This window comes from Gopherus evgoodei, chromosome 9, assembly GCF_007399415.2.
Source record: "Gopherus evgoodei ecotype Sinaloan lineage chromosome 9, rGopEvg1_v1.p, whole genome shotgun sequence".
Classification (NCBI taxonomy): Eukaryota; Metazoa; Chordata; order Testudines; family Testudinidae; genus Gopherus; species Gopherus evgoodei.
This window is the reverse complement of record NC_044330.1, coordinates 35,972,530-35,984,736: the sequence shown is the minus strand read 5'-3', so window position 1 is coordinate 35,984,736 and position 12,207 is coordinate 35,972,530. Positions and strand designations below refer to the sequence as shown.

At 39.3% G+C, this 12,207-nt stretch overlaps 1 protein-coding gene across 8 annotated transcripts in view; it reads left to right on the top strand.

Moving 5' to 3' along the window:
- RHBDD1 (rhomboid domain containing 1) overlaps positions 1–12,207 on the top strand; it is a 125,400-nt gene that overhangs the window by 26,233 nt on the left and 86,960 nt on the right. For all 8 annotated transcript variants that reach the window (XR_004001930.1, XM_030574739.1, XM_030574740.1 and 5 more), the window contains 2 exons: positions 9,092–9,180; positions 10,894–10,944. Coding sequence is in view for 7 of the 8 variants with exons in the window: in XM_030574739.1 (XP_030430599.1) it covers positions 9,092–9,180; positions 10,894–10,944 (140 nt within the window). In the remaining variant the exon portion in view is untranslated. The remainder of the gene's footprint in view (positions 1–9,091; positions 9,181–10,893; positions 10,945–12,207) is intronic.

The following is a 12,207-nucleotide window of genomic DNA, read 5'->3' as shown; positions in this document are numbered from 1 at the left end:
TGATTAATATGGATTTAAGATGGTTCTGCCCACTTTCAGTAATACCAGACTCTCACTGGGTACCCCTGAGGTGCACAAAGTGAAAGATATGAGAACTATCCCAGTTTTGAAGAGCAGGTGCATGCTAGCAGATTATTATTTAGGTACAGAGGCTTCAATCAGTTTCTTAAACACACAACCAAATGTCAGAGATTTACAGTGAAGTCTTAGTGTATTATTTGTTGAAAAATAAGAGTATTGTATAATGGGTCAATCCTATAGTGTGGTAAGACTTAACAGAATTGTAAAAAAACAAAAGCAACACACACAAAAAAACCTTGGTGGTTTCGCTTCTTAGAGAACCATGTGAACATTTTTCTTTGGTTTCATTCTATGTGGTTTCAAGCCCCCTGAGTTTCAGAGACAGCTAAAATCTGAAAACCCAACCCAGCCAGAACTGCCAATGCAGTATTACTTTTTTAGTTTGGCAACACACACAACTGAGAATTCCAATTTTTCATGTAAAGCCATAAACCATTCCAGGTTTGCTCAAAACTGGGCTTAATTTTCTCATATATTGAAGAATAATTTGTCAAACCTGATTTGAATTTTGAGTTTTTCATGAAACCAGGAGAGCTTTGTGTAGTTTCAGGTATCATTGTCAGCCATTTGTACAGCTGTAAATTAAAGATTTATGTCATGAGATTTTGGCATTTTGCTATATTACTGTGTAGTCTGATTAAAAGCTTTGTATTTTTGCTCACTAGTTGAGTTTTGGGAGCCACATTGTTAATATCATTGTATTTAAATGCTGCTTTATTGATGAGAGCTGTCTTACAGCTTTGCCATGTTAATAGTGGTTATGGTTATTGACTTATTATTTGAGTTGTTGATGCTAAAAAACTTTCCATCTGCTTCACGTTTTAGTTTATAGCTTCATCTTTGAGAGCTGCTAAATCAATGAGCCAACTTATCCTTGCATGGCAAACATTTCTGTTACTTTCAGTACATTTTCCCCCACCTTTCTCTTGCTTGCAGTACTTTTAATATGTGTCTTCACAGTAATGTCATGCCAATGAAAGCTGTAACAGCAATATAAATCAACTCAGGAGGCGCATGGATAGAGTATCTCCTTTCCTTTTCTTTTCTTGAACTGGTCGTGGGCACATTTAAAGAAGTGACTAAGGGTACGTCTTCACTACCCGCTGTATCGGCGGGTTACAATCGATTGCTCGGGGATTGATATATCGTGTCTCATCTAGACGCAATATATCGATCCCCGAACATGCTTATATCGATTCCGTAACTCCACCAACCCGAACGGAGTTGCGGAATCGACAGGGGGAGCCGCGGACATCGATCCCACACCGTGAGGACAGTGAGTAATTCGATCTTAAATACTTTGACTTCAGCTACGTTATTCACGTAGCTGAAGCTGTGTATCTAAGATCGATTTTCCCCCGTAATGTAGACCAGCCCCTATTGTAATTGATCCTGCAACTGGGAATTTCAAGAGTGTGATTGAGATATGCAGGTTAACTGTGGCGTAGTTCAAGCAACACAGTTTATTGGTGAGAAGCTTATCTTTTGTCTGACTTCTCATTAGAGGGAAAACAGTTGTCTGTGCTGCTATTCACCCCAGCACCTTCTCTAAAAATTATTCTAAAAAGTAGTACTTCCCCTTTTTATTGTAGTAAAATTAGTGTCACTGTTCCTGCATAAAGTAAATCATAAGGATCATGTAGTTTCCTACATATAGAAATATACTGAGATAATATTAATCAGCATGTTGCTTGGTACTAATCAATTAAACATTTATACTTGTTCATTTTAACAATCTAAATGCAACAGTTTATGATAGTTGGAGCTGTCTAACATTCTGCTGAAGTATTTAGTTGTTTACAATTTTACACTGCTTCATAAATACTTATTTATTAATAATAATTTATTGGTAGTGCAGCAGCTCTTATTGGGGTCCCCAGTCATTGCTGAAGCCTCTGTGTGCCATCACAAAACAAATCAAGTAGTTGTGCAAGGACTATATACATATATATATGATACACTTTGTGCCCTGAAGTACTTATAATCTAGTAAAACAAACCTTGTCAGTGGTGGTGAGGAAGGGATAAAACACACAACACGTCTTTGTCTATATGCATTTTATGTAGATACTCCTATCTACAACTACTACTACCAAGTTGTGTGCATTGTTTTCAGTGTTATACCTAGCCTAACAGCATTTTTTTAAAACAAATTTGCCGCCTTCCTCAACTATTGTACATACACCTATTGATAAAATTACACAGGTCAAGATTTTCAGAACTAACAATTGTGTACCTGAATATTAGGTGCCAAGGTGAACACCCAAAAAGGGTGTTTCAGGAGGCATATTCAGCCCTTTCTAGAAAACTAAAGCACCTGGAATCTTTGGTCAAGTTTGAAAATCATAACCAAAATTATCTTTGTGCCCAAACTCTTAAATAAAATCCCACCCTACATCCATGGGGATGGCAACTTCCAGCCTGGTGTCACACCGGGAGGCCTTGAGGTATGTAAAGCCAGAAGTGCTTCTGGTCTCATGTGGGCTCTGTGTTGTGTTGGTTGTCGTGAGTGAATTTCAAATGGTTTTGTGCGAATTGGTTGTCATGAAAATCTGCAGGACTAATTCAGACCTGATCCTACAAGCTGTTCCTGGGTGGACTACTTTGCCCACTTCTGTGCCCAGTCCTCTTGACTTCTGCACTGACTCGTTATATGGATCCTCACTCTCAGATTTGAACTTTCAGATTTGAGGCTTCTGGTACTTGCCTGAAATATATCAATGTTTCTTAGAAGAGTTCATGTAATCACTGTTGAAATTTGTTTCTGACTGAAACTAGGGAACAGGGAATCATTGGATTGTTTTTAAATAAAAAAAACTTACTCTTTAGAGCAGCAGTTTGCAAATGTTTTGAGCTGACCCCTCCCTCCCCCATTTGAGTTACAATTTTTGGTGGCGCCCCCACAACCCAAACAAAAATAGAGACATGCAAAAGTATGCTTGATAGCCTACTCATAAATCTAACAGAGACTGTAACAACTTTAAATTGCCCACACCTGTAATTTTCAAATACACAGATACTTTACCAATGGCACAGCCAAGGCTTCCTCAGCAGCAGGCTGCTTCTACCTTGCAGCCAGGCTGCACTGCTAGGGCAGGGCCAATACCTACCCCTTTGCCCCTCCTGCCTTGGGTTTTCAAGGTGGGGGAAGGCACATGCAATGGTTTCTGGGGGCAGAGGCAGCGCTCGGCATGGAGGCTAATGGAGGTAGAAATCAGCCCACCCATGGCAGATATTGACACTGACCCACAGGGTAGGTGGCATGCTGAGGTGAGTCGGGGGTGAAGGTGGTAGTCTCTCCCTGCACCACCATGTGGGGCTGGCCCGAGTCACCCGCTGCTGCTGCTTGGCCCCCCGAATGTTGCTCCATGCTCCCCTTGGGGGGGGGGGCGCACTCACAGTTTGAAAAACTCTGTTTTAGAGGGGTACAGTATGCTGCATGGAATGTCTAGTTTCTTTGGTGCCTTCCGACCTGCTAACATTCTGTTACAATAGGAAATTAGTTTCATAAGTGTCTGGAGAAGTGATGTTAACCAGTGAGAGCCAGTTTCCTGGCTTCTGTTCTTTGCCAGACGTGGCTGGTAAAGATTTACCAGGTAATTCAAAATTCCAGGTTTAGTACAAAATAACCTGAAAGGGGAAAGTTTGTTGTTAATAAAAAAACTCAACTGTTTTTCTGTGCAGTGCTGCTCTAAATCAGTAGTTAATTCCTTCTTGTGTGATGATTTAATATGGTCTGATATGCATTCATACAGTTTGAATTCTTAAATTAGCAATAGGGCCTACTTGCTAAGCATATTTTAATTTTAGCAATGAAAAACGTAAATTGGCTTGTGTATTTGGCTGTATGTGCTATTGATTTAGTTGAACTAGCACTTATTGTTTTGAGAAATTCATCACTTTATCTAAAGAAAGTGGTAGCTTACAGTATGTCAGTTTGCTAATGCTGCTTTTTTTTTTTTTTTTTTTTTTTTTTTTAAAAAGCACACTTTATCTAATGTGGCCTCTCAGTAGACAAAAGTAAGAAATACATGAAAACAAATATGAAGCTGTTTCTCCAAAAGACTGTAATAATGGTGGTTTGAGCTAAGAGTTCTGGACTAAATAATTGGCTGATGTGCTGTCCTATAATTTATGTGTATGATGCCAATCCCTTTTTTTTTTTTTTTTAACTACAGAACACTGTTAATAAGAGACAGTGGCGGCCCAGTGACACAAATATTTGTTCTGTTAACGTTAGATATTTCAGATGATTAAAGCTAAAAATGTTATGTAAGAAGGATTGAAAAAATGTAAGATAAATCATGCAATGTTGGTGAGAAGTTATTTCCAATTAAAAAATGAAGTACATTATTAGTATACAATTAGAATAAAGTTGTGGGGAAAATTAAAAGTTTTTCATATGCAAACAAGTCATTTGGATTTCATTTGCTTTCCTTGTCATGTTCTTAATTATTTTTGTTACCTGCACACTCTAGGGGCATCTACCTTTACCCAGTTCATAGGACTCAGTGCGTAACCTCACGCTTTAGGGCAACCACCTTTACCCTGTTCCTAAGGCCATGTCTACACTTGTCATTAAAGCGCAAAATGTCCCTTTGAAACCATAGGAGCATCTACACTTGTTAATGACTTTTTGCAGTGAAACTCAGAAGTTTCACTGCAAAAAGAAAACTACCTTCACGAGAGGCATACAGCTCTTACCACTGTTCTTTTTGCACTGTTGTGAAAGTGAAGACACATTCTACCAGTGTGAACATCTTTTGGCCTCTGAAGGATATCCCACAGTTCCAAAAGTCATCACTCTGGCCAGCATTTCCACTACTCTGATGCTAGGTAAATGGACTTCCGTCCCTCCCCCGTAAGCCCGGGGAGGTTTGAAACTCCCTTTCCCATTGCTTGTAGATATGGCAGGGAGAGCAGCCAGACAGCAGGCATTTAAAAAAAAAAAAACAAACACCCATGAAAGAAACAAGGAAGTAATGGGGCTCCTGGGATATGAAGCACGGGGCCCTGAGCAGGGACCCAGAATGCCTTCCTCTCACCCTCCCCTTCCCACACGACCTATCGAGAGAGCTGCACTGTGGGATAGCTGCCCTACAGTGCAGCTCTCATTGGCGATGGAAGTGCTGCTAATGTAAACACTCTCCGACTCCTGGGAAATTGAGTACATAAATCAGCACTTTTCTTTCATTGGTTCCCTATCACCAGTGAAACTTGCAGTGCAAAAACTCTACAAGTGTAGACATACCCTAAGGCTCAAGGCGTAACCCTTACCGTTTGCAGGGTCTTTGCAGTGAAATCTCTAACCTGTGTTTATTAACAATCATCAAAACAGAATTTTACACACTAAGCATACAATGCTCACCAGTCCCAATAAGGCAGACGAACTTTTCCTGCTGACCAGTCAGGATCAGGTCATCCGGGGCCTCCAGCTTCTGCACGATATAGTTGACAGGATGTTGAGGTCTGGCAGTTCTGATCCTGGGGCTGTGTCCTGGAGTTGATTCCAAAGAACTTCCTTTTGGACCTCGGTTGATATAGTGAAATTTGAGTCCTGCTTAGCTATACCTTAACCAATCATTTTACTAAAGTATTACAAAATAATTATTTGATTATATCCTAATATATTTCAAAATAATCCTTTACCCAATCCTATCCCACCAAGGGCTTTGGAGCAGAGCCTGGAGCTGGAGCGCAGAGCAGCTCCGGAACAGTGGAGCTGCAGCTTTTTGCCTGGAGCTGGAGCCAGAGCACAGCTCCAGAGCCCTGCCACCACCTTACGTGATTTACACCTTGCAAAATTAGTTATGTAACAGACAGAAACAATCAAAGGAGTGGACAGAAACTATACAGATAAACAATAGAGAAGTAGGGACCATAAAAGCAAAACAATAAAGAAGTAGAGATTTCACACTCTTACTGTTAAGCAATTCTTTTTAATTAAAAATCTTCAGCCAGGATGATCTTACTGTAAGTTATGAAAGATTTTTCATGTGCAGGTATTACATTATGTCTTTAGGATGTGTGTTAAATTTTTTTGGCATCCAAGTAATTTTAAGTCAAATTCCAGCCTAGAGAGAGTACTTGTAGTGCTTTAAACCTATAGAAAAGAAACTTACACTGGAGGTCCAGACCCAATTGCTGTAAATGCCAATGTGGTTGATCAATACATGCAGGTGAAAAAATAGTAGATACAGAGAATGGATTTAAGCAGCAGGTCGCAACTTTATTTAACACTGGGAGGGGGTGCATTGCACTCCACTTCCTGCTCTCTCATACCAGGCATTTAACTGGGTCCAGAATCGTGTTCAGGACTCTCAACACAGAACCAGTAACATGGAGTCATCCCGCTTTGGCTCACCCCTATGACTCAGCTTGCTTCTGAATCCTTCCTACCTCCCTTGCAAAAGGATTGGGGAATAGAGGTTCCCAAGGGAGGAGCTCAGTCTACAAAGACTTCAGGTCTCCTGTTTTCACATAAGCAGAAGGACCACTAGCAAAATCCAGGGTTTCATTTATCTTTGGGAACTGGTCTATCTTATCCTTCAATACGTTGGATACCAGCTGTATGTTGTGACAAGCTAAAACAAGGTTTGGTTTTTTTTCTACACTTCGACTTTTTTTTAAATCTTAATGCTGTAACTTAACTATGCTCCATGCGGGTGTAATAGCCAAAACTAGACCTTGTTAGTGGTAGAGTTGTTCACCTCAGATTTTTATAGCGTTTGGAAAAATTCTTTGACAGAGATCTAGGTGAATAAACTGTAAAACGAACATTTTGGCATTGTGTGCCCTCTGTCTGCAGTCTTTACAGTGGCTCATTTGCCTTCATATATTAACTGGAAATAGACCAGCACTGAATCAGGGCTTAGTATCTTCGCTTCAGGAAGAACTCTTCGGAACAATAGCTCTGAAAGCTGAAAAACACTATATGAAAGTTTATAATAAGGATTACTCAACTCAAACCATGTGCACTACAGCCTTGACAGGAATTTAGGGATTTTCCCGAAGAAAAATTCCTTATTCAAATTACTTAACAAATCAGTGCTTCCTAGAAAAAACCACAGGCAAAGAATCATAGAAATAGAGCTAGCAGGGAACTCAAGAGGCCCTTTAGCCTCCCCCACCACCTCCCCAGTGCTAAGGCAGGGCCAAGTAAATCTAGACCATCCCTGGCAAGAGTTTGTCCAACCTGTTCTTAAAAACCTCCAATGATGGCAATTATATAACCTCCCTTAGTAACCTATTCAAGTATTTAATTATCCTTATAGTTAGAAAACTTTTCCTAATATCTAACCTAAATCACCCTTACTGCAGATTAAGCCCATTACTACTTGTTCTGCCTTGCTGTGGATACTGAGAGCAGTTGATTACTATCTTCTTTATAATAGACATTAAAATAATTGAAGACTGTTCTCAAGTTCCTTACTCCTTTTCCCCTAGTCTTCTTTTCTCAAGGCTAAACTTGCCTAGTTCTTTTAAACTTTCCTCATAGTTCAGGTTTTCTAAACCTTTTATCATTTTAGTTGTTCCTCTGAACTCTTTTCTGTTTGTCCACATCTTTCTTAAGGTATGTTGCCTAAAACTGGACACAGTACTCCAGCAGAGGCCTGCCCAGTGCTCAGTACAGTGCAACAATTACCTCTTGTGAATTGCATACAGTATTCCTGTTAATAAACCCAGAATATTAGTCTTTTTCACAATGTTGGCTTATATGCAACTTCTGATCCACTTTAATAACCCCCCAATAATCTCCAAACTGTGGGATGCACCCCTGTGGCAGGGTGCAGAGTAATGTTTGGGGGGCACAGTGGGACTGAGCCAACCCCAGTAGGGGGCAGGGAGGAAGCACCCCCCCAGCCCTGCTCTGCTTCCAGCTCTCTCTGGCCCCACCCCCAGCCACAGCCTTGCTCCCAGCTGCAGCTTCGGCTCCTGGCCCTGATCGTGTCTCTACTCCTGGACCCCACCTGAGCCCATCGTGGCTGTGCTCCTGGGCCTGGCTCCCACTCTTGGCCATGGCCCCGAGCCTGGTTGTGGCTCTGCTCCTGGCCTCATCTCCTGACTACAGCTCCTGGGGGTGAGGGGCGTGGACAGATTCCATTATGGGTAAGGGGGGATGCGACAGAAAAAAGTTTGGGGACACTGCATTCGATCCTTTTCTGCAGTTCTACTTATTACTACTACATGAGATTTTAGACGGGGGTCAGGCTGGAGGGTCTTAGAAAACTAAGAAGTAGGACCACATTTTTCACGCATACAATTTTGAAGAAACCTTGCACCGCTAGCCAGAGTTTATAGTGAGTTCATGGGAAAGAGAACTTCATTATCCAAACCATCACCAAAATTAAAAATATTAGTTATATAAAGCTCTTGTTTAGAAACAAAGCCAGATCTGTTTACTTACAAAAGCTATTGTTGCAATTGTAGTGCAACTCATTACATATATATTTAATATTTTAAAATGTGCAGTAGTTCTGAATTATTTTATAAACACAGTGTGTTAATTTACCTCTTACAATGACCTGATTTACCATGGCTTTATTCCAGTTTTATGCCTTTGTAGCTTCGCTGATTTCAGTAAAGTTCCACTGATGTAAAACAGGAGCAGTGTAATGCTGAATCAGGAATTTCAAGAGCTAAAAGAGAACTAATTTTAGATGTTTTTTGTACAACAGAAACAAACTAAAGCTGAATGAAATTTATACAATTTGTCCAACTCTTCTTCTTTTGTTTGAGGCATATTGATTCTTGTAATACATCAGTCACTTTTAGCTCCTCATTTGGTCAGAGATGTTCCTTTAAAACATATTGTGGTTGTTACTCATTTCAGTGGTCAAAAAAGGTGGAAAATGTTGTTCTTTGAGATGTATTAAACTGCACAGAATAAAAGACATATGGAGAAAAGACTGCAAACTGTGACCCATTGACATACATTGGAATAATGGGAATACAGACTATATCTAATCATCAGGCATACAAACTCTCTCAAATGATTCTGTTTCTCCTAGGACTTCTTTTGCTGGGCATCTGGCAGGTATTCTTGTTGGATTGATGTATACGATGGGGCCTCTGAAGATGCTCATGAAAGCAACTGCAGGTGCATAGTGAACACTCTTGGCTGACGAAGTTAACAGTATGGCTTAATATTAAATTTAAGATTTGGGTTATTAGAAATAAATGGAGCCAAGAACAGGATCAAATATTTTTCAAATGTTTGTACTTCCTAAGACAATAAATCATTATTTTTTTAAATTAGGGATAAAATTAAAATGCCATTAAAAAACCTCCATTTTAAATGAAATGCAGTAAACCCAGAGAAATATGTTGTTCTATTATGCTGAGTATGGTACATTTCTATCTTTTTATTACCTGTATACATTATATTGGAAATACTCACATTTTGAAAGTGAGCTTTGGGCGTTTAGACAATTGTCTAAAGAATTTCCAATATTGTTGATTTTGGTATTGTATTACTACAAGTTTATATGTGGTGCTGGTTAAATGGAGGGAAAATGCAAATACTGCACATCCATGTATTTAGAAATACAAACCATGAACCCAGTCCTGCAAATCCTTATGTGAGTAGTCCCACTGACTTCACTGTTTCAGTCAGGTAAAAATACAAGGGCCACATAACTGAAAGTTTGCGGGGCTGGGTCCAATGACATAGTGTGTTTTATGCGTTCATTCAAAAATGTAAATAGTCAAAAGTAGTGCTTTGAATTTTGTATAGTAGCTGATGTTCTCAGCATAACAGAAGCTTTTCACAATAAATATTTGTATAAACTAAAACTAATAATAAATATGGATATGTAGCTTATTTACTATGATAAAGTTGATAATGTAATATATTTATTCATGATACCTTGTTAAATGTGACCATAGCTAATGTGTATTGAGACTACATTATCAGTTCAGAAATCTGTTCTCTTTCTACTTTTCACTGAAGCTGTTATATTAAATGATTTGGTTTAGCTCTATTTTTAAATAGTAAAATAAATCCTGAACAAATAATCCAGTAGGTCAGTAGCCTGAAGATTTATCCTACTTGCTGTCAATGCTTGAAGTGCATGCAGGGTTTGGTGATGAAGCCTCAGCAAGTTCTAGAGATATAGGACTTTTAAGTGGCAAAACTAAGAGAGAGAGATTTCATTACCCACTTGGTTGATATGGGACAGTTCACACCTTTTTTAAGCATGAATCTTTCACCCATCTGTAGCGGTGCTGTCTGGTGGTAGAAACAGTGTAGTACAGTGGGTGAGGCAGGATTTGGAGAGAGCTCTTTGCTGCAGAGATATCACCTGGACACTGCTGTACAGCCAGGATTTGGGGGCAGGGCCAACTGATTGTTTCCTGGATCCACAAGTCTTCTCTTCCTCCTCTTATGTAGCAGGGCACAGACAGAACAGGGGCTACTCTAGCCATAAGTTTTCTGTGGAGTGGCCTGAAACTGAACAGCTAGCTCCTTTCTCCACTCCAGAGGAACTCCACAGTGCACAATTTACCTGCAAAAATTTCCCAACCACTAATTCTGCAGAATGTTTCCTGGGTATCTTCTCTTCTGCATGAGTCTTTCCTTTTTATTATATCGGACATCACTTTGAGACTCAGAGAAAAATATTAAGATTATAAACATTAAATACTTTGACTATTGCTGGGCAAAATTTTATAGAAATTCCACTGTTCTAGAGCCTTATCACACAAGACCAAGATTCTGTAGGTGGTAATACTGCAAACTCAATTTTAATTTGTGTAGAATTATTATAACATTATTTACAAATATTAAGTGTATTACATTTCTTCCTGGTAGGTGACTTTTCCTACTTTAATGACTCTGCAGGACAGAGAGACTACTACTCAGGTGAGCACTTTCACTCCGTTGTCTAAAAACTTTGTTCACTTTTCCTTTCAACTTTGTATTTTTTCTTTTAAAATAATAAAAAATAAATATCACTTTATGAACTGTAAAATATTTGGTTATTTGGAAGAAGAAATTTGGTTAAGTGGGGAAAATGATAAATGTACATCAGAAAGTATCTTGGCTTCAAAATATACAAATAAAATAACCAGGTTTATTTTAAAATAGCAACTTTGAACATTGTTCTTATTAAATTATATGAAATTCAAAGCATTCAGGATGGAAGACTATACATTGGTGATACTGTACCATATTTTTCCTTCCTCTTTAGATGACTGTATAGGTAGTTCAACTGCAGTTTCTCTATGAAGAGACTGAAAACCTCAGTAGAGGATATTGGTTAGAGTGCAGTCTTTTGTTCCATGTCGCATGATGTAAATTCTGGAAGTGTGAGGAGTATGTAGACATTAGTAGATGTGTTTGAGACAGGTGCTATAGGTGGTGATTTCTGCTTCACATAGCCAGTACCTCACAAGGTATACATGCTGTATATATGCATAATATTAGTCATGGTGAAAACCTACAAAGGATGACAACCCTTAGTGGAATTATCTCTGTAACTCTCCCATTTCCTGGGTGATGAGCATGCACCAGTGTAGCAAAAGAAATGGTCTGTGCAACCTGAGCCTAGTTACTATACTCCACCCACTACATTCAGATTGAGTATGAATTTCAAATTGCCATTTTTTATTAAAAACAGTAGTGGTTGTGGAATGACACTTGACACTATCTCTATTCCTTCCTGTCATGCTATTTTCTCCACTGCTACTAAGTGTGTTTCTCCTCTTTCTCTCCCCTTACGTAGTAATAGCAGCAGCAATAACAACACAGCCCTTAAATTCTCTGTTCTCCTCTCTGGGATGGGCCCCTATTGGAGAAAGCAAAAGCAAAGTCAGATTAGCAATAGCAGCAGCTGCATTAGCACTTACTGCTAGTCTTGGCATGCAATTGTTTTGTGACGCCAATGGACAAGGAACATTGTTTTAATGCTACTGTAGAGCAGATCAGGCAGCTAACTAGGGAAACAGTTTTGAGATGCTTTTTTTCTATGTATTTATTGAAGGGCCCAAAGAAAGTTTCTCAAGGAAACCTCTGGGGGTGTCATTTACTACGCTACTAATATCTGGATCATCATAAAATTTTTCATGCATGCCTTTCCTATCTTTGGACACTTAACAGCTTAATTACTACCTTCTTCCTTCCTCC